The following is a 26691-nucleotide window of genomic DNA, read 5'->3' on the forward strand; positions in this document are numbered from 1 at the left end:
TGATCTTTGCTACTGTGGTGTTGGCCTACATGAGCTGACTTGGGTAAGAAGAGCGTGGAAACACCTCGCAGTGTTCACTATGGGTGGAACATACATGGATAAAGTCTGTCACCATCTCAGAGCGTTTTCTTTATTAAAGGCTTTGGGTTAATTTAATATCTTAGTGTCAGGAATCCCAATACGTGTTCCAATTAGTCATCTTGTATGTTTCAGAGTGTTAGATTCTTTAAAAAAAATTTTTTTTAATGTTTATTTATTTTTGAGAGATACAGAAAGAGAAAGAATGAGTAAGGGAGGGGCAGAGAGAGGGAGACACAGAATCCAAAGCAGGCTCCAGGCTCAGAGCTGTCAGCACAGAGCCTGAAATGGGGCTCAAACCCATGAACCATGAGATCATGACCTGAGCCGAAGTCAGACGCTCAACTGACTGAGCCACCCAGGTGCCCATGGGGTGTTAGATTCTTGCCAGTGATTGCGTTTTCACATTTTCTTTAGCTATCAGGAAATCACCATATTTGTGGTCCACCAGCATACAGGGAAAAGCTTATACTTTTCTTAAAAACTAGGTTTATGCTGGATACGTTTTATTTACCTTTATTTGCCTAACCTTTGCTCAATTCCCTTTCTTTAATTTAAAAAAAATTATTATCCCCTATGCTCATTTTTAACAGGTCTTAATATGGATGGCCAAAATTATACTTTATAACTGATTTGGGTATATCTCTTAAAGAATAATTTGATGAATGGAGTCATAATAACTAACTTACTGTGAAAGTCCCTAAAGTCGATAAGGGAAATGGTGGAGCACAATCCTCTCATGTCTGTTAAATGTTATTTAAAGAAAGAGGCATGTGTTACTTTGCTGCACTTCGCCTGGCACAGCGTGAGTTTTTGCAAGAACCCACAGGACCCACCCCCAACCGTGGGGGTGATCATTTTTCTGTCTGTGAAGTGTATATGTTATAGTTTTAGAGGAAGGGAAGGGCAAACCTTATTAAAATAAATGTATTTTATTTAGCTAAAGTCTGTCATCAATGTAAGTACTGCACTCATTCACTAAATAAGTATAACAATTGCATTCCTTAAAAATTTCTTATCCACAGAATAAACCATCATCATTCTTCCATTCAAGTGAATGCCGGTGCCTCTTTTCCAGGGGTGAGTGCCACATGGCAACGGATACCCTGCCTGTGTGACAGGCATTAGGCCCGATGGCAGCGTTCCAGAACAGGAAGCAGAATGGAATTAAAGCTGAATGATTGTGATATTACCATCATTTCCTTAAACAATAATCAATTCTCTCTTCATATCTGATTTTTCCTTTCTTACAATTCAGGGGAAGAAAAGATCACATTTGCAAAAAAAAAAAAAAAGTAAGGATTCACGCAGGAGTTGACATTTGAGATAAGTTAAATGTATTGAGAGGTTTTTCACTGAAAGAAACTATTGAGTTATAATAATGTAGAGGAGGCAAGCCATGAGGCAGATGTAGTGAACCATCAGTAATCCAATTTAGCCACAGTAGAAGGTATTTACATAAGAGGAAATATGCATGCAAAGTTAGCAAAAGTAGAGAAAAGTTAGATAGAGAGAGCTTAGTGGATAAATCCAAGAGACAGCAGAGTGAGGACGCCTGGATGTGCAGCTTTCTGGCTCCCTCTATTCTCTGGCAGGTAACCCTAGAAGAGTTGATAATCTGTGCCTTCAACTTCTTTTACACATCATTGTAATAAAGGCATCTAATTCACATAATTGTTGTAAAAATTAAATGAATTTTAGTTTACGATAGTGTCCAGTGTGAATAAAGGATTGAACTTAGCTGAGATGGATTTGTCAAGAGACTATAAAGACCCAAGACCAGCATAACTATGCAATTGAGGTGTAGTCCACCAAAGGGTTAGAAGGAGAATAACCAGGACTGCTTTAACTACAGTATTGCATCGGATGAAGAAAATACAAGTAAAAAGACAATTTCATAAGGGAAGGGAAGCAAAAATAATACAAAAACAGGGAGGGGGACAAAACATAAGAGACTCAAATATGGAGAACAGAGGGTTACCAGAGGGGTGGTGGGAGGCAGATGGGCTAAATGGGTAAGGGACATTAAGGAATCTATTCCTGAAATCGTTGTTACACAGTATGGTAACTAACTTGGATGTAAATTAAAAAAATAAATTAAAAACATGTATGTGTATATATGTGTGTGTGTGTGTGTGTGTGTGTGTGTGTGTGTATTTATATATATATATGTGTGTGTGTATGTATATATACGTGTGTGTGTGTGTATATATATATATATATATACACAAGACAATTTCAATGTCTATTGCAGTAGTCTGTGTGAGAAGCAATAAAAGACTGAAGTAGATTGGGGGCAGGAATGAATAGTAGAAAGAGGAACTAAAATGTCACCTGTGTCACTACAGATTCTGCAACAGATTATTTTGCAACAGATTTTTGCTACAGATTTTGTGTAATCTGAATAAGGAAAGAAAGGGAGAGGGGAGACTTAACGATTTATCTTCTTTCCCTGAGTTATTGAGATCAAAGGAGTGATAGAAACAAAAATGAAGACGTCTCTAGGAAAACCTATTCCCTTAATGAGAAGAAAAAAATTTAATTCTACATACATATGTATAACAGACTAACTATAGTGGCTTCCAAAGATATCAGGTCCTCATCCCTGGAGCCTGTAAATATTGCCTTACATGGAAAAAAATTTTTTTTTCAGATGTGATTAACCTAAACATCTAGAGATAGGGAGATTATCGTGGATTATTCAGATGGGCCCTAAGTACAGTCATAAGTGTTCTTGTAAGAAAGATGTCAAAGGAGATTTGACACATACAGAAGAAAAGGAAATGTGACCATGTGCGTAGAAAATAGAGTGATATAGTCAGACACGTAGGAACGCCTGGCAGCCAGCAGAAGTTAGAAGAGGCAAGGAAATGCTAGAGCCTGGGCAGAGGGGAGAGTGGAGGGTCCAAGCACAACCCTGTTAGCACCTGAGTTTCAGCTCAGTAAAAATGCTTTGGGACTTCCAGCCTCCAGTACTGTGAGAGAATCAACCTCTGCTATTTTAAGCTCTCAAGTGCATGGTAATCACAATTTGCCACTAGGAGTCTGGTCAAATTGTGAATATAATTTGGTACAATAAACACAGAAGGTGTAGGTGGCTCAAGGAAATGACTGAGGACCCACAGTGACAAAAGGCCAAACAAGAGTCAAATAAACGATTTAAAAAGCAGCAGCTACTGATTCCCTGTTCAGAAGAATTTTGCATTAAATGGAGCTGTCCATCATGGCAACAGGGTAGCTTCATGGGGTAATGAATTTCCAATCACTAAAGCCAGATATTCCTCATATAGACATTCAAATTTCATTTTAATTTGCTTGTTAGGTTATATTTAATCATGATGATCATTCTACAGGTTGACACAGTTAAGTAACAAACATAAGTTTCCCAAGGTCTATCACATAAAGATTGCTCTTTTGCTTAATAACTCTGTTATGATAGCCCCTTTGGAATTCTCCATCAATATGCTTTGCTAGAATAGACAGGCAAATAAATGAATACACAACTCCCCACAAACATCTCATGTAAAATTAATATAACAAATTAGTCTATTTGTTGAGGCTCTTTCTAAAGATTGCTCATTCTATATTATTTATAACTTTTCCAGCATTCTAAATGTTTCTTCTTTTCTTTCCATCAGTGGTTATCACATTTCATCTCATATATGATTTATTATACATTCATCTAATTCTTTATTCACACACATATTTATCCTAACTGAATAAAATAAAATAGGCATTGCTTTAAACCTGGCAAACCAGCCAGTAGCTTTTAGGTAAAGCAGTAAAATTTCAAGTACAAATCACACATTACACATGTGTGTGCATATGCTATATAATGGTCTATGATTTAGTGGTATGTCTAAAATTATCATACATATAGAGATCAATTAGAAAAAAAAAAGTTTTGGTTAGTTCTTTAGAGTATTTAAGATTAAAAATCCAGTATGCCTCACATTCTGTAAGTTTGATACATGCTCCGTTTAATTCAAATTTTGTTTTCTAAGGTGTGACCATTAAATAAAACGCTTCCTCAGTGAAAGAGTTTATAGTGTCATTGATATTGTCTGGTTTTGAAGTGTTTAGTTCGGACAAGTGATATACAACGCACGTTTTCTGCAAATGTCCTCTTAGTTCATCATGCTGTCCTAACTCCTTAAAATATCCAAAACCCTGCTTGTGGAGGGATTCATTAGTTCATCCTAAAAATATTTACTGAGCATATACTGGCAGACACTGGCTAGTTGCCAGAACAGATTTAGTTAGTGCCCTCAAGATCTTATGGGTAATTAACTAAGTGGTAACAGTAAAATGTGACGGATGTTATAATAAGGAAATTACAGAGACCTATGAGAACGTGCAGCATGGGACTTACCCTTTCCTCAAGTTCACGGAAAGCCTTCCACAGGAACTGGTTTTAAGTTGAGACAGAAATGATGACTAAGAATAAGCCAAATAAAGGAGGATCAAGGAGAGTGTCACCTGCAAAGGGAACAGCATGCACAAAGGCCCAAAGGCAAGCGAGAGCCAGGCTTTTATAAAGAACTAAACTAGTGTGAATATAAGTGGTGACAAAGGAGGACAAAGCACAAAAGGTATAATCAGCTGTATCAAGGAGTTAAGAATACAGGGAACGGTTGAAGCAGGAAAGTGATAGTATCAGGGTTTTTATTTTTAGGTTACTGTCTTTGCCCTCTGAAGAACAGATTAGAGGAGAGTAAGACCCTGGGAAAGGGATGATGACAACCTAACCTTAGGGTAACAATATGGATGGAGAGAAATAGACTTATTTGAAAGATTTGTGAAAGACAGATCCCACAGATTTCATTGTGTAGAATAGGAAAGGGGGGAAATTATCAAGATTTCTGGCTTGTGCAACCGAATGATTGAGGGGCTCATTCTGAGACAGAGAACACTGAAAGGATACCCATAATGATGAGAAAAAATCACGAAGTCAGTTTTGAACAGGATGGATTTGAAATTCCAGTAAGAAGTTTAGTTGAAATGCCCAGCAGGCAGTTGAATAAATGACATGCAGCTTAGGTGAAAGCACTGGGTTAGATATTTACACTTGAAAACTATCATTTATTCAGTTCTTTTATTTTTTTAAGGTTATTTATTTATTTTGAGACAGAAAGTGTACACACACAAATGGGGGAGGGGCAGAGAGACAGGGAGAGAGAGAATTCCAAGCAGGCTCTGTGCTGTCAGTGCAGAGCCCAACATGGGATTCAGTCTCACAAACTGTGAGATCACGACCTGAGACAAAATGAAGAGTCGGACACTTAACCGACTGAGCCACCTAGGTCCCCCTCAGTTCTTCATTTTAAAAAATGCTTTCTGACGGTCTATTAAGATGCAGGTCCTGGGCACAGCTGGCACAAAATGGCAGCCAAAGACATGGAAGTAGACAAGATGGCAGAGAGCATGGTGTAACATGAGATAAACAAAACCACAGCATCTGTCAAACACTGTATCTGACAGGCTGAGTAGGAAGAGGAGACTGTATTCCTAGGTGTAGAGGCATGAGCCATGGATATAAACAAGAAAACAAAACAAAGTCTAAGAGAGTATTGGTGCCATGAAAACCAAGAAGGAAAAACATGTTTTAAGAGTGAGAGGAGAATGGGCAGAATTAGGATGTTGCTGTCAGAATAAGCAGGATGAGCAACACAATGGATTTAATGATACAGAGTCCTCAGTGATTGCTATGAGTAGCTCAGAGCACTGGATGCTGAAGCCACACTGCAGGGCTCAAAAACAAAGGATGAGAACTAGACAGGAAAGGCTGGGGTTTTGATTATTGTAAGATGAGATAGAAATAGACAAGCTGACATCAATATGTGGATGCTCTAGGATAACCTTGATAAACTGACAACTATATGACAAATGTCCTATGAAGGCTCTAAAGGCATCATCTCATTTTCAGATTTTCTATACAACTTGCAACATGGGCAATTCTAAAATCCTTGTTAATTCAGGGCACCTGAGAGGTTCAGTCTGTTAAGCATCTGACTTTGGCTCAGGTCACAACCTTGCTGTTCGTGAGTTTGAGCCCCACGTCTGTCTCTGTGCTGACAGCTCAGAGCCTGGAGCCTGCTCTGGATTCTGTGTCTCCCTCTCTCTCTGCCCCTCCCCCGCTCACACTCTGTCTCTCTAGCTCTCTCAAAATTAAGTAAACATCAAAAAATTTTTTAAAATACTAAAATAAAATCCTTGTTAATTCTACCAGTGATAAGATAGGATTGATTGGTTTTCTCTGAATTTTACAAGTTGGCCATAAAATGATAGTACAGCTAGCCAGAATATAAGCATAGATCTCTTGGTCTTTCCATTTTTAATGCCTTTAAAACACTGAAAATGTATATTTCATGTTTTCTCATTGGCTAACTGACCTAACAGGTATTAGGAGTAATTTTCTGCAAAATTACAAACTCAAAAAGTTGGTTTTTTTAACTAAAAATTATACTTTTATCTATTTTCAGTTTTAATGGAGGATTTCTTGGCCACTTTCCCATAACTGATATATTTCTCAAGTTTCCAAAGGAACACCTTATGACCCAATTGGAGAAGTAATCAAGTTATTTTTATGAAATATAGATTACGTCATATTTTGTGAAGAATAATTACTTTACATGGAGTAGTCAAATATCACCAATTTATGCAAAAACAATCTCCTTGTAATATAGAGTAACTGGTCAAATTTCTCCTCCCGAAAAGTGGTTATGGTTGAGATAATATGGTACATTGTGTTACTTGTCTATAGACTAGCATCCCCTTTCTTGCTAACAAGAAAACTGGTTTTGTTCAATTAAATGAGGACTATATACTTCAGAGGAAGCTGAGCCCCATGCTTAACCTAGGTACCTAATGTTGATTTTTTAGGTCAGTGTATAGCATAGGGATGGATAGTCTTGCAGTTTTGGTCAATAGTACAGGACAGAAAGTCTACTGGAAGGATTTCTGAACGTTTTTTAGCCATTGTAAAGATAGATAGATTGAAACGTTCCATCTTGGCTATTGCCATTGCTGTTAGAGCTTTGGTAGCCATCTCAAGTTCATGAGAAAAGAAGCCTAGGAACTAAGCCAACATGCTATGAAGGCAGAGCAGAGAGAGGGAAAAACCTAGGTCAGTAATGATGCAACTGAACCTCCCAAATAAACAACCTCTACCACTAGATTCCATGACATCCGGAACAAACATTTTTCTTATTGCTTAGGCCTTCTTGAATTGATTTTCTGTTACCTGCAGGTGAAAGCAATAAGTACCTTTCTGCTACATTCAACCATGCCAAGGAAAAGGAGTGGCTAAGTCTTTGGAAATAACCTTCATCCCCCTCATCTTTAAAAGGATTAACTTCAAATATACAGGGAAAAGGAGAAAAATTTAAATTTCCTTACTTGAATGCCAGCTCCCTCTGGCACTGTGATCTTCCACACACAATTCAGGTTGTTGTCATAAGGCTCAGGGTAACCAGGAGACAAAATAGTCCCTTTGCGCTTTGTTAAAACTCCACCACAGGGCACTAAAAGTAAAACAATTCAAGAGAGCGAGTTAATTCTAATGCAGAGGATTAAAATAAGAGAAAAGGTCAGAGATAACATCTTAGACAGATACTACAATTGCAAACACAGCCAAATCTTATTATTTCTTAAAACTCATAAGAACAATGAAAATTAAGTCTTCCTTCCTAAAAACTTTTAAAAATGCTTAGACAACATGAATGGATAACCTTTTAATGGCATTAATCTAAAATCATATTACAATAAACTCAATGACAGCATATCATTTTTAGTATATTACTAAAAAGTACATTGGCACATTTGCATTAAAATTAAAATGTAGATAACAGAATTTGTTGAAGAATTATTTTGTATTTGTTACTTTTGTCTTCATGCATCCTTTGAGGAGTAATAGTACTTTTCAGGAGAAATGCGGATGATGATCACAATGGTATGCTAATAACATTTGTATAGAGCCTATTGTTTGCCAGAGACTCTCCTAAAGCAATTTACAGATTTTAACTCATTAAAGCCTCTCAACAATCCACTGAGATGCAAATAAATATTCTCCTCATTTTACAGGAAACAGAGTCACTAGTGATTAAATAACTTGTCCAAGATCACAGAGCTGGTAAGAGGAGAAGGTGAGATTTGAACACCAGTAGTTTGGCTCCAGAGTCCATGCTCTTGAGTAGAAAAAAGAGACTTGGTATGGTACCAGTCTGGTAATTGCTAGTACAGCACTACAAAAATGAGTAAGTACGTAGGTCTGTTCTGAAGTCAATAAAGGGCTCTACCGCTTTTTAAAAGTACTAACCTTAAAGGAAAATTCTCATACCCCTAGTACTGGCAGCTTGGTTTTGGGCATGACCTAACTTACAATTTTAAATATGTGTGATGCTGGACATGTTCCTTAAACTCTCTGAAACTCAGATACCTTGTCTGTGAAATGATAATGCAATGGTTTAAAAAGAGCTTTTGTGAAAAATATACAGATAGGATAATGTATACAAAGAAGCTACCACATTGCTTGGAACACAGCGAGAGGTCAATAAATTGTATGTCATTTTACTATTTCCTTCTACAACTATTGTTATTTCAGATACCACTGGCACTATGGTCCTCGGGTATTCGTTGTAGTCTGGTTATAGTCATAAGGTATCAGGATATGTCTTTCATAATATTTTTTAAGTTAATAAGTTTTCTGCCACTTCTTAATGCAAAAGCTTAATGCAAAAACCAAGGGCAATTGCCCAAAGGAGCTACAAACATTTTTAATAGTGTAAACACGTATCTTTAAAGAAAGTCATTTTGTTGTATTTTCCTATAAATTTGTGTTAACGGGTTAAATATTAATTCAGGTTAAGTTGGTCAGAAAAAAATTTAGCTCCTTTAAATTTTTTTTTTTAACGTTTTTATTTATTTTTGAGACAGAGAGAGACAGAGCATGAATGGGGGAGGGTCAGAGAGAGGGAGACACAGAATCTGAAACATGCTCCGGGCTCTGAGCTGTCAGCCCAGGGGCCCGATGCGGGGCTCGAACTCACGGACCGCGAGATCGTGACCTGAGCCGAAGTCGGCGCTCAACCGACTGAGCCACCCGGGCGCCCCAAATTTAGCTCCTTTATAAAGAAAATCAACAGTTTTAGATAACTTGAAAATTAATGTGCCAGGAGTGGAAGAAGAATTCTAGAATAGAGCTTCACCCCAAAAAGATTATAAATAAGTGATTGATGAAGTGCTGATTCTGAGTTGAAAGCAAATGTAGATGCCCTTCCTCTCCATGGTCACTGTCCTATCTCACTTGCACGTTTTTCTAGTTGCTACATTAATCATATCAATGGACCTCCATTGATATGGGTGTATTATCCATGTACTTTGTCTCCATATTATTGCTAAAATGACCTTTTTAAAATTAAAATTTGCTCATCTTATTTCCCTGATGAAAGTCCTTCAAAAATCTCCCCATTTCCTTCATTCCACAGATAAATACAGTTAATTTTTTAATCTCTAACTACATCTCCAGGCTTGTATGTACCCATGATTTCCCAATATTTCACCATCCCAAACCCTCTTCCCAGTTCAGGCTACTAAACTGATATACTCTCTTAATGCTGTGAGTTGCTACATCCTTCTCCCCCATAGCTAACACTACCATCCATGGTCATTTAATGCTGATAGTACCTCTTGACCTCTTTGCTGACTCCCTTATCTGTTAAGTGTCCCATAGTTTTCTATAGCACCAAGTTCTTTCCTATGCAGTTCTATCACAGATAGCTCGTATTATGTTTTCATATTCTTTTTATACATTAGTCTCTTCTAATAGACTGAAGTCTGCGAAGAGGAAGCAATCAACTTTTTGTCTGGTACTCTGCTCCCTGTGGTGCCAAGATTCTAACTCATCTACCCTTTGCATTCTGAGGTTTCCTTCTCTGCTGCTATAGTGATAAGTCCTCTTTTCCTTACTTTCCAGTCTGTCCTCCATTCATTTCATCAGGGTTTTGTCTTTACTCTATTGGAATGACTATGTCAAAGTCACCATAATAGTCTTGTTGCAATGTGATATTCAATTCTTAATTTGCATTTTACTCAACCTATGAATAATTGTCTCCTCTTGTTAATCACTTTGTCCACTTTGAGCCTTTCTTTGCTTAGCCATCCAGACACCACACTGTCTTGCTTTTCTCTATGCCACTGGTTATACTCATAATCTTCCTTCCTCCCTCCCTCCCTCCCTTCCTTCCTTCCTTTTCTTTCTCTCCTAGTATTGGTGGTATAGTGGTGAGCATAGCTGCCTTCTTTACTTTCTCTTTTCTTTCTTTCTTTCTCTTTCTTTCTTTCTTTCTTTCTTTCTTTCTTTCTTTCTTTCTTCTTTCTTGCCTTTCTCTTAGTATCTCATCCTCTTTCTCTGATCCTTTAAATGTTGTAACATTCTGTGACCCATGCCATCTTCTCTTTTCTAACCATCACCCCTCTATAAGGGCATCTATTTCCATGTCATTGATACAGTATGACTACAAAATATTTATCTCTAATTCTGACTGTGGCTCAGAATCCTGAAATAATATGCCTAATAAGCATCTCAAAACTACTATGTCTAGGGGCACCTGGGTGGCTCAGATGGTGAAGCATCTGACTTTGGCTCAGGTCATGATCTCACCATTCATGAGTTTGACCCCTGCATCAGGCTCTGTGCTGACAGCTCAGACCCTGGAGCCTGCTTCAGATTCTGTGTCTCTCTGCCCCTCTCCCATTCATGCTCTCTCTGTCTCTCAAAAAATAAATAAATATTAAAAAAAATTTTTTTAAACCAATATGTCTAAAACAATACTTTTTAAAATTTCCTCCGTCTATACCATTCTCCACCTCAGTAAATGTCACTACCATTCACCTAGTTCTGGGCCAAAACTGTAGGACTCATTCATCTTAATTTCTCTTTCTTATATTCAAGTTCACAATTACATCTACATCCGATCTATCAGTAAACTTTCTCGGCTCCATTTAAAAAATGTACCATGAGGCTTACCAGTTCTCATCATGGACCATGACCTTCCTATTGAAATTACCATTACTTTTCCTATCCACTATTACACTAGCCTTCTATTCAGTCTTTTTTCTTCAAGCCCACCTGCTGGAAGCCCAAGCTACCCAGCCTGAGTGGCAAGGCCCAGGCTGTGGACGGATTGGTGACTGCAGGGCGGCCTGCCAACAGTGAAGCTTCTTGTACTCCCGCTTTTAGGTAATTTGGCCTTAAAAGTACCCGGGGTATTGTCTGTTGGGGAATTGCCCTCAGCAGGCCCCCTGGGAAAAGAACCATTAGGGAAGAAAATAAGGTTCCACAAGGAATTGTGCGTTCTTAAGTTTAGCCCTTGCCATCCCCTAAGGAGACTCCTCTACTTACAGGAAGGATAGCCTCATACCTTTGCCAGCAAAGAGGGCCTGTATAGGAGAGACAAATGGATTTGAAAGCCCCACTCCAGAAACTAAGGAGTGTATCTCTGGGCACAGGTGACTTCAACCCCTAGGCCCACCTGGCCCCCCGGAGGCATTCCAGATGATGACTGAACCTAGTTGGTTAAGCTACAGAATGGTTCGTTGGCTCCTAGGTGCATTGTCTCTCTGAGAATGTATGAGGCATGGGTTTCTAAGGCCTTTTCAGCCCCTTTCTGGCACCTCGGACTGAGGCAAACACATTGTTCTTTTGGCCTCATGTGGTTAGGAGGTCATGTCCCTGTAACTGTTCCACTTGAGGTGTTGAGAAATGGAAGGCCTTTCACGAGAACAGCAAAGTAAATGCTTTGCAGATTATAGATAAACGCAGATGCATAATGGAATAATGTAAGAAATTAATCTATAATCAAAGGGTATGCAGGAAAGTTAGGGGAAAACCACCATGTTATTTCTTAAAGGTCGTTTATACATAAGAACATTTTCAAAATTAGATAATGTTAGAAAAAACATAGATGACGTAAGCTACAAGGAAATCACTAGCATATATAATGCCACGTTTGCTACAATAAATCGGCCAGTTCAACACACTGCTGTTGTCTGTGTCCATTTTTATTTTAGTTTTTTACTTTAGCTTTTTATTGTAGTTTTCTGTTTTTATTTTTATTTTTGTTTTGTTTTATTTTCACTTTTTCGCTGACGCCGTTCATCCTTCGGGACCCCCTGGACCTGCTGGAGCTGGACTCCGGCACCCACCCCTCTTTACTTAGCCGCGGTGATTTTTTAGAAACTAAGACCGCCTCATTCCCTAGCTCAATGAATTCCCTCTCTGCTTTGAGAAATGTCAAACTCCCCACAGCCTTTGAGGCTCTGTATGACTTGGCCTCTGCTTTGCCTCCACAAGACTCTTCTTCTGGCATGCTTGCCATCATTCACGCTGGTCCAGGCACCTGGGATTCTCACTGTGGCTTGAACAGGTCAAGATCTGTTCCTGCCTCACAGTCTATATAGTTGTTTACCACGCAGACTTGTATAACCCCACTCCATTCATCTCGTTTGGATATAAGACAGCAGCATGCCCTGGATGTTTTCTTCTGACCTCCAGCCCTTTCCTTACTTTTCCCCACGGTACTTAGCGCTGTCTGAAAGAAGAGAACGCATTCACTGATGTGTTGCTCTAGCACCCTCCACTAAAATGTAAACTCCACTCTCATCTTCTTATTCAAAGTGAGAATAGAGACTGACAATTAGTAAGCACTGACTATATGCTCCTTGAATAAACTGTTGATTGGCTGGTTGTATATCTGTGTATATACTGCGGTTACAGGTCCCTCTTTGCCATTCCTGCATTATTCCTTTCTCTCAGTATTTCCCTAAATAAGTCACATATAGCGATATAAATTTTCATATAATAATATAAAAAATACTATGAAAATATCCCCAGATATGCATTACTACATATTTTACTACATATTTTATAAAGTTTCAATTCCCACATATATTACTTAACCTAACATTTGTTTTCTATTTTAAAAAGATACACAATGGAATATTACGTGGCAATGAGAAAGAATGAAATATGGCCTTTTGTAGCAACATGGATGGAACTGGAGAGTGTTATGCTAAGTGAAATAAGCCATACAGAGAAAGACAGATACCATATGGTTTCACTCTTATGTGGATCCTGAGAAACTTAACAGAAGCCCATGGCGGAGGGGAAGGAAAAAAAAGAAAAAAGAGGTTAGAGCTGAAGAGAGCCAAAGCATAAGAGACTCTTAAAAACTGAGAACAAACTGAGGGTTGATGTGGGGTAGGAGGGAGGGGAGGGTGGGTGATGGGTATTGAGGAGGGCACATTTTGGGATGAGCACTGGGTGTTGTATGGAAACCAATTTGACAATAAACTTCATATATTGAAAAAAAAAAAGATATACTATAAATTTCCCTACGGATTAGTATTATACACTATAACATGGATTAAAACAGGTTTCAGACAAGCATCCTGGGTTCTGCTTTTATCCTTATCCTGGTTTCACTTCTAAACCATAGAGGTTTAACTCTCTATAAAAGATAAATACTAATCTTATCTACCTCCTGGTGTTGCTATCAGCATTACAAAAATTAAAAAAGAAAATGCTTAGGGGCTCCTGGGTGGCTCAGTCAGGTGGTCTGTCCAACACTTGATTTTGGCTCAATCATAAATAATTTCTTGGTTTGTGAGTTGAGCCCCACACGGGGCTCTGTGATTCTTTCTCCCTCTTTCTCTCTGCCCCTTCCCTGAGCTCTCGCTCAATAAGTAAATAAATAAATAAATGAATGAATAAATATTTAAAAATGCTTTATAGTGCTTCTTAAAATGCTAATTACTATTTATTACTATTTTGAATAACTGCTTCAGGGATGAATGGATGGATGAATAAATGAATCAGTGACTGTGGTTTCAGATCCTGTATTTATTTCCTCATCAATTTCTCTCCTGCTCCAAGAAAAGACAATATAAACAGGTGTTGCCATGGAGCTAATACAAGTAAAAGTAGTTTTTTTCTGGGTTTCTAAAGGTCTTCAGGGGGAAAAAAAAAAAACCAGCAGATAAAGGTAATGGGATAAGCAGCTAATTAAAGATTTTTTGCCCAAGGGCAGTACATGGCGGGTTCAGGGGCTTTTCAAGAGACCTCCCACTAACAAAAGTACTTATGCCTAAAGCCATATATTGTTAAAGCTATTAGTGGCTGCAGGGGGTTATTTGAATCACAGTCTCAGAGGGAGGAGAGGTTGGATTTTCAGGAGAATGATTAATTTTAAGAAATTGGAAGTATAACAAGGTCATATTTGGAAGATAAAAACTCAGTCTTCAGCATATTTTTAGTTTTACATTTATTCCAAGGCTCATGTTCTTATCAAAATATGATTGTAGTTTATTATAATTTGCCTAAGGATGACTTGATGTGACAGATTTGTGCAAGATTACTAAATATCCTTTATATAGTGGTTATTTAAATTTGTGGACTCTCTACCTTAGTATTTGACCATGTTAACTATAAGCACAATTCACATATCATGACTAATGGGGCTGCTTTCCAATCAACAGTTTAATTTCAGTATGTCGGTTTTTGCAAAATTACTGAACATTTTATTGTGTTTTACTACAACAAAAAAAATGAAGTGTTGATAACAATAGTAAGAACAGTGAAACTGAAATAATACAGTTGACATGAAAATCATTAGGAATGTATAAAGCTGCTTTCTTTTGGTTCAAATGGATGCTCAATTGGCTTAACCTGTTAACAGAGCATTCATTTGAACAGTAGAGAAAATACAATCACCAAATCCTGTAAGTAGACTGTCGAAGATTATATTTAAACTGTAGAGTATAGAGAATTTGTTCTCCCCCAGAATAAAATTACCCATATAATATGTAAATGTATTGTTTGTGTTTTACCTATGTCTCTTTCCTAATTATCCAGAAAGATAGTTAGAAGAGTTTTAAACTTCCCGTGGCTTGTAAAATCTAAGCAAGCAAAGTGAGCCAGAGCATCACCATCTGGTAAAAGTCTGAAATTAAAAATACATGGGCCCTGGACTTGGGAAATGGACGGGTTGTTTGACCTCTGCAAGGATTCAGAAAATTATCACAGTTAATTGTTAAAATTCATTCATCGAGCAAATGTTTAGTGAACACCTATTATGTGCCAAACGTTTCTTGAACACGTATTGGGTCTTCTTTTGGTGGAACATAAAAACAATATATTGTCAGGGGAGAGAAGGGCAAAAAAGATTATAAAACTAAAAACAAAACAAAACAAAAAACAAATAAAGAAAACCCCAAACTACATATAATAGATGGGCAGTTGCCATTAAAGAAAAGCAGGATAAAGATATAGAATAAATGGAGAATGGTGGCAGAAAATTATTTAAGATAGGCTGTCTGAGGAAGATTATCAGGTTGAATAAAATGGTGTAGTAAGCCTAAAAACTACCTTGGGGATATATGTTCCAGGCAGAAAAAATAGAAAGTTCAAAGGCATTGAGGCAGTTAATATTTTATCTATGAAGAAATATTGAAAATGAGCTAAAATTAAAAATAATACTTTGATATTAACCTAAGAAACTGTGTGTTTGGCTCTCGTATTTGAGTATTTAAGATGTCAAAACTTTCCTTTTATTAATACTTATGAAATAATTATTTGTATTCAGAACATTTTTGAAGCTAAAAATATTTACAGTTAAAAATAGAAATACAAGTGGGATGCTTGGGTAGCTCAGTCCGTTGAGCTTCCAACTCAATTTCCGCTCAGGTCATGACCTCACGGTTCATGAGTTCCAGCCCCATGTTGGGTTCTGTGCTGACAATGTGGATCCTGTTTAGAATTCTCTCTCTCCTCCTCTCTGCTCCTCTTCTGCTCACACTCTCTCTAGATCTCTCAAAATAAATAAATAAGCATTTTTTAAAAGTAAAAAAAAAAAGAAAAGAAATACAAGTATATTTTCATTTATGTACAGGTTAGTAGTTGGACCAAATGGTAGAACCTAAACTGAGTTATCATCTGAGTGTCATTATGAATCAGCGCCTCTCCATTTCTAGTCTCACACAGATGCCATATGCCCTTCAGTTATATATTCAGTTTTCTGGATTTCACTTGTTCTACAGGCTGTGCATTATTTCTCCAATGGCATAGGTGATACATCCTTTTCATGTGAACTTAGCAGAAAACAAGTTGTCTTATTCAATTTTCCATCACTAGGTATACACTTTCAAACCAATTCAAGATGAAAAATAGTCTGTTCTCTGTTCAGACTCTCCATACACAGAGTGACAGGTTTCTCAAAAAGGCCAGGGAACCCCCTACAGATAGGTGGACTTCTGACAGAGAGACTGTAATGGCTCCTAACTACTTCAGCTTTTGCTCTCAAAGTATAAAGTGAGGCTGAATTCAGACAGGTTGGGGACAGTTTACTAACATTTACCCCTGAAGCTGAATGTCAACCATGGACTAGGGTCTGGTCTGAAAGTCTTTTATAGGCTTTAGTGCCTGGTAGGACTGCTTGTCCTTGCTGAAATGACCACAGTGGAATAGCATCATTCTCCTTCCATTTACGTGGATTTTTGTTTCTGATGGCAAAAACACTGGGATTAACCACCTGATTTATACATGTGGCATATGAAAAAGCTTTGTAATACTCCTGAAACTCAATATTGCACTATATGTTAACGGAATGGAATTTAACTAAAAACTCAAAACAAACAAACAAAATACACTAACATCTTCTTTCATTAAGATAAAAAAAAGCTTTGTAATAATCATATAGAATAGGGATTTTCTTCTGTTTTGTTTATTTATTTATGTATTTATTTATTTAATTTTTTTAATGTTCATTTATTTTTGAGAGTGAGAGAGTATGTGAGCAGGAGAGGGGCAGAGAGAGGGGGAGACACAGAATCTGAAGCAAGCTCCAGGCTCTGAGCTACCAGCACACAGCTGGGCGCAAGGCTTGAACTCATGAACTGTGAGATCATGACCTGAGCTGAAGTCCGACACTTAACCAAATGAGCCACCCAGGCACCCCAGGTTTTTTCTGTTTTAAACAAAAATGATTTATGTTTAGGGTTTAGAGTTCTTATTCTCTGTATCCTACTTTATATTATTTTTCTCTCATTTCCCTTTCTTATTCCTAAAATCTTCTTTCATTTTTCTTGTTTTACTCCTTTTTTTAATGTTTATTTATTTTTGAGAGAGAAAGCACACAAGCGGGGGAGAGGCAGAGAGGGAGAGAGGGGGGCAGAGGATCCAAAGCAGGCTCTGTGCTGACAGCAGAGAGCCCAATGTGGGGCTCAAACTCACGAACTGCAAGATCATGACTAGAGACAAAGTTGGAAGCTTAACCAACTGAGTCACCAAGGCACCCCTTGTTTTACTCATTTTTTAATGTCTTTTTATAGTTTTATTCTTCTAACCCTGTCTCACTTTCATAAATTTCTTCGGATAATGAAGTTTTTTTTTTTACTTTCCAAAATCAGAAGAAAAGTCTGAATGCAAATCTTGGTTAAATATGTATACTCAAGGACAATTAGAATTGTAGTAATCGCTGTTTAACTTTTAACTTTATTTTAATTTTATACCCCTGCAAACAATGAGAACAAACCAAATCATGAACATACGCCTATTGTTTAAAGTCTCTTTCTTTTCAACCATTTGTCCTTAAATGTGCCAGTTGGTGGAAAGAAATTTCAATCTCCCCCAAAAACAGATTTTAATAAATAATAACTATTATACCCCAAGAAAATTGCCATTATATTTCATCCAATGTCTTTCTTAAAAATGTTAAGTGCAAAAAAATATGTTGTATTCAGGGACTGTAAATTAATAGAATTGGAAAGGATGATAAGGGTCCATATTTTTAGCTTTTTAAAAAAAGATGCCAACATCTTCTGTGAAAGATAATTTTAACATTTTATTAACTTTAAAGTGCTATTGAAACAACATATCAACAAATTAAAAGCAAAGATATTAAGCCTTTTGTCATCACTGAATGTAAATTCTATATTCTAGAACCAATATCTTCAGAATTAAAGTCTTCTCTCTTGATTCTATAATGGAAAATTTAGCAACAACAAAAAACAACTTAGTCATTCAGTACTTACCAGGTTCCAAGAACTATGCCAAATCATTTAATAATCACAATAAACCTATGAGGAAATCCTCTTAGTTTCCTGCTTCATCTATATGGCAGTTGAGAACCAGAAAGTTTGTAAAATTCCCAGGGTCATATAGTAACTCACCACATCTCAGTGCTGAGGTCACAGCAGAAGACTTTACCCAAGACTTAATTAACTCTTATGCTAAACTACAGTTTGGAGCTATGCAGGATTTTATTCAGTTTTACATGACTCTTTATGACTTTTCCCCATTAATGAGGACATTAGTGTGATAAATATACAAATAGGATCTTTAAGAGGTAATTTATAGATTTACACTTCAGTACTTTGCATATGTAGGTTTTCCCAACACTCAAACTAGAGGAAGAGATGGATTTTTTTGAATGATATTTAAAGATTAATGAGCTAGTTTATGAGTTTCCAGATGTCATTATATCACTCTAGTTTTATAATAGATGATTCTCTTCAAGGAGTTTTCATCATGTATATGAAACTAAAGAAGACAGCTACTTACCTAGCTGTCTTCTATTATATGGTATTGATATTTTCTATTGATACATAAATAAACTAAAAGTGACACAAATTATATAAAAAAATACTGGGAAAAGTGAGATAGAAATAACGACTGATTTTCTATATGTATAGAGAAATATTTAAAAATCCATCGTGAGGCTGAAGAGATTTATTATTATCATGTGTCTTCAATTATTAAACTGATTTAAAGCAATGTAATTTCCGATTTATGCATACTGCATGACTAATTTTAGTATAGACATAGAGGAACATTTCTCTCAGCTCATGGTCCTTTAATTTAGGATAATTTATTTATTACTATTTTATAAGAGTATGAAGTCGACGTATATTGTGGCTCAAAAGGAGAAACATTATCTGTTTTGTCTTTATGAGAGCATAAAAGTACAGAAAGGGGAAAATCTGTTAGTACCATTAACACAAGCTCCATGCTAGATAAAAGGAGGAGGCATATTAACTCCAAATGAGTTGTTTTCCTGTACCATTGATTTTCAAAAACATATTTCAATAGGGTAAGAAATCTCACATTATAAATAAAATGTAGATATCACATTAGGAAAGCTTAGCTTATAAATCAAAACCTATAGAGAAGCAGTCTTCTGTCATTTAGGTTGACGTTTAGAGTCAGAGAAACTGAGTTTCTGCCTCTACTCCACCACTTACTATATGTTCTGTCAGTTTAAAAATAACTACTTTAGGGGGAGAGCCTGGGTGGCTCAGTCAGTTAAGCATTGATTCTTGGTTTTGGCTCAGGTCATGATCTCACAGTTCCATAGGATCGGGCTCAGTGCTCACAGCACAGAGCCTGCTTCGTATTTTCTCTCTCCCACTCTCTCTGCCCCCTCCCTGTCCCGTGCTCTTTCTCTCTCTCTCTCAAAATAAATATAAAAAAAATAAATAAAAATAACTTTCACCTAAGACTCAGTTTATTCAATCATAAATTCTGAAAGTAACTTTTCAATTGGTTTGCTGTGAGGATTAAATTGAATATGTATTTAAACTACTCAGTATGAAACCTGGCAAATAAAAAGCATTAAGAAATTGGTAATCATATCAGCAAATGGCACTGTGAAAACTGGACAGCAACATGCAGAAGTATGAAACTGGACCACTTTCTTATACCATACACAAAAATAAATTCAAAATGGATGAAAGACCTAAATGTGAGACAGGAAACCATCAAAATCCTATAGGAGAAAACAGGCAGCAAGCTCTTTGATCTCAGCTGCAGCTATTTCTTACTTGACATGTTTCTGGGGGCAACGGAAATAAAAAGCAAACATGAACTATTGGGACCTCATCAAGATAAAAAGCTTCTGCACTGCAAAGGAAACAGTCAACAAAACTAAAAGGCAACCGATGGAATGGGAGAAGATATTTCCAAATGACATATTGATAAAAGGGTTACTATCCAAAATCTATAAAGAACTTACCAAACTCACCATCTAAAAAACAAATAATCCAATGAAGAAATGGGTAGAAGACATGAATAGACATTTTTCCAAAGAAGACATCCAGATGGCCAACAGGCACATGAAAAGATGCTCAATATCACTCATCATCAGGGAAATACAAATCAAAACCACAATGACTTACCACCTCACATGGGTCTGAATGGCTAACACTAACAACTCAGAAAAGAACAGATGTTGGTGAGGATGCTGGGAAAGAGGAACACTTTTGCATTCATGGTGGGAATGCAAACTGGTACAGCCACTCTGGAAAACAGTATGGAGGTTCCTCCAAAAATTAAAAATAGAACCACCCTGTGACCCAGCAATTGCACTATGAAGTATTCATCCAAAGGATACAAAAATGCTGATTTGACGAGGGCACAAGTACCGTAACTTTTATGGCAGTGCTATCAACAATAGTCAAATTATTGAAGAAGCCCAAATGCCCATCGACTGATGAATGGATAAAGAAGATGTGGTATATATACACAATGGAATACTATTCGGGAATGAAAAAGAATTAAATGTTGCCATTTACAACAACGTGGATAGAACTGGAGGGTATAATGTCAAGGTAAATAAGTCAGGCAGAGAAAGACAGATATCATATGATTTCACTTATATGTGGAATTTGAGACATATAACAGATGAACATAGGGGAAGGGAATGAAAAATAACATAAAACAAAGGTGGAGGCAAACCATAAGAGATTCTTAAATACAGAGAACAAACTGAAGGTTGCTGGAGGGGAAGTGGGTAAGGGGAATGGGTTAAATGGGTGACGGGCATTAAGGAGGGCACTTTTTGGGATGAACACTGGGTGTCACATGTAAGAGATGAATCACTGGGTTAACTAACCTGAACTAAAAAATAAAATAAAATAAAATAAAATAAAAAATAAATAAAACTAGATACATGTAATTTCATTTTCAGGTATCATAAGATACGTTATTAAAATATATTTTACATATTTATAAGTGTATATGTGTTATATGCATGTTATATGTGTGCATATACACTCTCGTCACATTCTGTGAACAATTGGAACTGAGATTATTAAAATAAAAACAAAATTGTGCTTATCTCTTATTTTTAAAAAACTGTCCCTCTTACTTTCTAGATCCAGTGAAGAAATGGGTAGAAGACATGAATAGACATTTTTCCAATGCCAATAAAACTTTAACAAGAAAGAATTCAACTCATGAGAACTATTTCTTAACTTGTGATTATGTATTACCATCCTTCATTTAATGTAATACTATGTAACCAAAGAAAATAATTTCCAGATATGCTCTTGGGACAGAGAATAAATAAACTTTGTAACTTACTTTTTCATATCTATGGAATGCTATAAGAACCAAAAGTCATTGTAATGATCCTAAAATAGCATAAAATTCTAACTGTTTTATGGCTTAGAGAATATTTTAATATGTTTCATATAACATGGTTAAGAGCCCATTAAGTTAGAAAGTGTATATTCTGTTTACCAATTTATTTTAGATACAGTATACAATAACAATACAAACAATAAAGTTTGAAACATTAAGATCTGGCTAACCTTAATGTATTCTACTCATTCAAAGTATTACCACTTAGACTTGTGAGAGACTGAAAAAATCTCTTATATTTTTTACACATATTTACAACTAATAAATAAAAGATAAAAAACAGACTTATTTTCTAATGCATATTTTGTAATTCTTTTGATGCCAAAGTAGAATATGGCCAAAGAAATCAGCTTCTGAGATCTTTAAATGATACGTAAATTCTTTACATATTGGCATAGGACACTCTGCATAATGTTTGAGAGATATTTATTTCAACAGCCCATATCACTAGCATTTAAATTTTGTTATTGGCAATATGCACATATATAATCATCCATCTAAATCAATAAATGAGGACACTATTCAGCTAATTTAAAACAAAATATTTTTCATTCATCACATTACATCTCAACTGCATCCAATATCCACATTCATTTGCATATCTAGGTACATCATAACTAACAAAGTATTTAAGGATTAATGCATAACTATTAGATAACATAGAATTATTGACAGATGCAAGATAACTAGTTTTGATATAAAATATAAAATATGTATAATCACAAAGCTATCAAATTTACACACTTACCAATACAGGTAGGTAAGGAATCATTCCACTGGGCCAGAGAATTGGGAACTGTATCACACCTAATTGCGATGGATCCATGGAGGATGTATCCTGGATTACATTCAAAAAGAACCAATGAACCAACTGCAAATTCATTGCCGATCCTTCTTCCGAATCTTGGTTCAGGCACAGAACTGCATTGTGTAGAACTTGTTCTAGGAACAGCTGTGTACAAATAATTGTTTATTTTAATTTCATATTTGGTAGAGAAGTACAGATTTCAAAATATAACTAAACAAATCTCAAAGAAATGTTCACTTTTTATCAGCACTCAAATTAACAACTTAAATACATTTCTAAAAGTTTTTTTATTCGTACAGAATAAAATACAAGTTAAAATGGATACTGCTGTTGTCATCAAGATGCTTCATTTAAAAGCCATTTTACTTTTGATTCTTTAAACAACATCAAGTAGGTTTTTTTTGTATTTTTTGTTTTACCAAACTCATTAATATAACAAAGTAGTTTGAATTAGATATTTAAATTTATGGGATGATGACTGAAAGATCATGTGTTTCTCTTTTTAACCTGGGATACCAAGTTCAAACAATATGTGGCAGGTTACATGAGGTGATGTCACAATTTACTTTTCAGTAGTTTCATCAATTTAAAAAAGAAAACACAACATTTTACTACACAGCAGGTTCACAAACTTAGTTGTTTAAAATATGTTTGTTACTAATGAAGACAATTACTATGTTCAAGGCTAAGTAGAATAGAAGTCAGACAGATTAACAACAATAGAAATTTTAATTTTAATAATCATACAATGTCAGATTTGAAATTGTTTTTAAACTTTATAGGTACGTTCTCGATTGTGACTTTTTTTTTGTTTTAGTAAAATAGAATGATAACAGGATGTTTTTTCTTTTTAAAACACATACAGATGGGATTAAGGAGTTTGACAACTGCCCCGAAAATGATATGATGCATTCCAAATAGATTGATTCCTCTTACGTGACTTGTAATAGTGCCTTTTTCAATTCATAATATCTCATACTGTTTAATGAAGGAATACTATTGAAAATGAAACAGTATAATATTATAGCCAACATTATAAATGGGATAAAATCAGTTAATAAAAATATCAAATCACAAATGTCTATAAATGTCTTAGGAATAAGTCCAAACTACTACATGATCATAAATAATTAAAATATTTGAAATTATAGGTCTTTTCTTATTTTAATGGTAGTATAAAGCCTTGTCTATAAAAGGCAAGAAAAATCTATGTAAACAAACTTTCAATTGCACAAAAATATTTAATAGCCATGAAGAAAGTTTGAAATCTCCTGAGAGAATGAGAAACTAAAATTTTAGAATGGGATAATGATTTCCCTGCATGTCTAAGTACATCAGCACAAAATTTGCCACATTTTTAATTTAGAATGCTGGACTATGGGGAAAATAGAATATGTGGAGACTGAAGAGTTGTCAGGAAAAAAAAAACAGATGCTTTAAAACAATACGTTGGAAGGAAGGAAAATCATACTTGAGAATGATGATGTAAGCAATAGGTCACTTTTGACCTTGGTCAAAGTAACAATGCTCTAGTGAGAAGGGAGGGAACAGGGCAAAACTTAAAACAAAACAAAACAAAACAAAACAAAACAAAACAAAACACAGCTTTGATCTCTCCTATATGGTTATGAGGAGCTCATCATTCAATAAACTCTGAACATAACATGAGGAAACTGATATCATTCCTTACTGTGTTTCTAGGCTACAGGGTCACTTACCTTGATAAACAAAGTGAAATCCCTTAGCTGTTATTGGTCCAACTGAAGTAAATCGAATTGTGATCTGATTACCTGAACTCAGTGGAAGTGATTCTCCTACTCAACAAAACAAACACTAAGATATCATAAATAATTTCATTCAGTAAACCTAACAAATTATATTAATTTACACTGTCTTTTGAAAATGTCAATCTATGTTCTATCAAATTACTTCAATATATCCTATCTCTGACAATATATTCTTTGGGTTCAGCTTCAATCACAACCTTTTTACAGAAGGCTTTAATTACATTTTGATACATATTGTCTCATTTAAAACGAATCCTTAAATATTTTATAATACATTTAACACCATAGACTAAGTGACTAAATATTATATTTACTTGATTACAATGCCCCAAAATAGTTGGTTATATTTTTCTCAAGCGTTCGAGTTATTATCGTGTTTCTACTTTTTTTTTTCAATAAAGAGTGATTCTATTTTCAGTTTATTTCTAATATGGATGACATAAATCTCAACTTTCACTACAATACCAATCAAAGTCAGTCTTTAATCAATAACTGATGCATGGCAGTTCTATTAAAGGATACCTGAATGGGATCCTGAGAGGGAAGATAACAGAGAAGATTGCTGAGTTGGCCCATCATACACCTCAACAACATCGTGGAGTGATGTCTGGAAAAATACAAACTGGCCAAACACCACTGATCAACAGGAACCAGGAGAAGCAAACAAATCACCAACCATCCATAAACGAAAACAAAAAATAAAAAACAAAACAAAACAAAAAAATAGAAAGAGGAGGAGAGAGAGAACAAAGTATTACAATATAATACTCATCTTTTTTTTTCTACCTTTAAAAGAGGGTAGATGCCAATTGGTTGATATGCCTGACATATGTATTTCAGGTCATAAAGGTAATGACCATGACCTAAAAGCAATAAAATTTTTAGATACTATATTTAAAAAAAATTAAATGGGTATATACAGCATTTATTTTAGAGATCAGAAATCATAAGGTTGGTGATTAATACTTTATAATAACTCTTTTTTTTTTTTTTTAATTTTCCCATTGGTAGTTTGGCTCTTTTCACTTTGTGACTCTCTTCCCTTTTTCTAATTTTTTTCTCCTCTTTTATATAAGATAATGTTTTAACTCAGGGGAAGTTTTATAGATTGCTTTGAAAATGCTATTCCATTATGAGTAATACTTTCACTGGAAAAATATCAGCAAGATTCTCTTCAGGTACGCAGTGTTTAGTTCACATTCTAACTTAAAACGGTTCCTAAGCATATATTGCTAATATTCTGCCAAAATAAATATTACTTATGATTCCTCAACAATTAAGGTATAAAATTTTTAAAAATGAATGCTTTTTCATGGTAAGTACAGATCTGAAATACTTATTAATGAGTATTTATAAATGTCTCCTTATTTTTTACTTTTCCTTTAATTATGCCCTAACATTAAGTATAGAAACGACCCAAACTGTAACTTAAAAAAAAAAAAGAACTTGTTTCAGAGCAGAAATAAGCTTATGTTTTATGTCTTGTAAAAAATGAGATAAATAATAAAAATTATCTTTAAAACATTTTATTGAATACAAAACCTATGGGTTTAAAAGAGTGATTTCTTAAAAGTTTAATAATGTAAAACCAGAGTAATTTTTATCAACTCAAAATCACATTAGTGTAATTAAACTATATTGCATGAATACATATATTTTAAAAGTTCATTATTATTTACACTTCAAATCAAGATTATGGTCATCCTTTGGTGGTCTTATGAAGACAGCCTAGTTCATCTGAAACATGCTGAGTTTGCCTATGAACACATACACATAATACTGTAAACAAAGCTATACTTTTTTTTTTTTTTTGTCCTGCTAAAATAAGCTGGTGATCTCAGTCCAGTTCTTTGTGGGGTAAAGGAAAAGGAATACAGACACGGAGTTGTTGTTTTGAACACTTCCCGAATATTGACGTGCTGTATTTCATAAACAATCCTCCTGAAAACATTGCTTCAAGCCATGAAAACAAATTTACGTTTCTATCAAATCAGATACATGTAGTCAATTGTTTTAAGAGTTTACAAGTCACATGAAATTTCAGTCCAGACCTTTTTAGAAGATCCATATATTGGTCTACCAAATCCCAAACTATTTAAAAAACATTCCAAAAAATATTAAGAAGGTTTTTGTTTTCTGTTTTTGTATTTGTTTAGATTGGTGTTTGATGTGTTTTCAGATGTGTCTTTGAAAGCTTCAGTGACAATGCAGGTGTTGCCATTGCCAAGTGTCCCCCTTTCCCCCCAAAATCATGTTAGCCTAATTATAGGAGCTTTGCTAAGAGCATGTGCAACAAGGCTCTTGGTAGATAAACTATTCTTTCTTTATATCTTTTTGGAAAGACCTTAGATGAAACATTAGAATTCAACATCCCCTAAATCGTTCTGCTTAAATATTTCAAATGTTTCATTCAGAAACATGCCCAGTTCCCAAGCAGATCACCACATTACAAACATCTAAAAAACAAAACAAAATAACACCCACCCCTGTTCAAAACAAAAACAAAAACAAAAAAAATCCCACACACAAAAAAAGAGTCATCT

The 26691-nt window shown here is 35.4% G+C and overlaps 1 protein-coding gene across 3 annotated transcripts in view; it reads right to left on the bottom strand.

Moving 5' to 3' along the window:
• Nucleotides 1-26691, bottom strand: part of CSMD3 (CUB and Sushi multiple domains 3) — a 1240952-nt gene that overhangs the window by 162664 nt on the left and 1051597 nt on the right. For 2 of the 3 annotated variants that reach the window (XM_042923787.1, XM_042923786.1), the window contains 4 exons: nt 24671-24784; nt 24080-24175; nt 22302-22505; nt 7477-7601 (listed from right to left, as the gene is read on the bottom strand). In XM_042923787.1, coding sequence (XP_042779721.1) covers nt 7477-7601; nt 22302-22505; nt 24080-24175; nt 24671-24784 — 539 coding nt within the window. The remainder of the gene's footprint in view (nt 1-7476; nt 7602-22301; nt 22506-24079; nt 24176-24670; nt 24785-26691) is intronic. The other variant, XM_042923788.1, reaches the window with a different exon arrangement.

The sequence above is a fragment of the Panthera leo genome, chromosome F2, assembly GCF_018350215.1.
Source record: "Panthera leo isolate Ple1 chromosome F2, P.leo_Ple1_pat1.1, whole genome shotgun sequence".
Lineage (NCBI taxonomy): Eukaryota > Metazoa > Chordata > Mammalia > Carnivora > Felidae > Panthera > Panthera leo.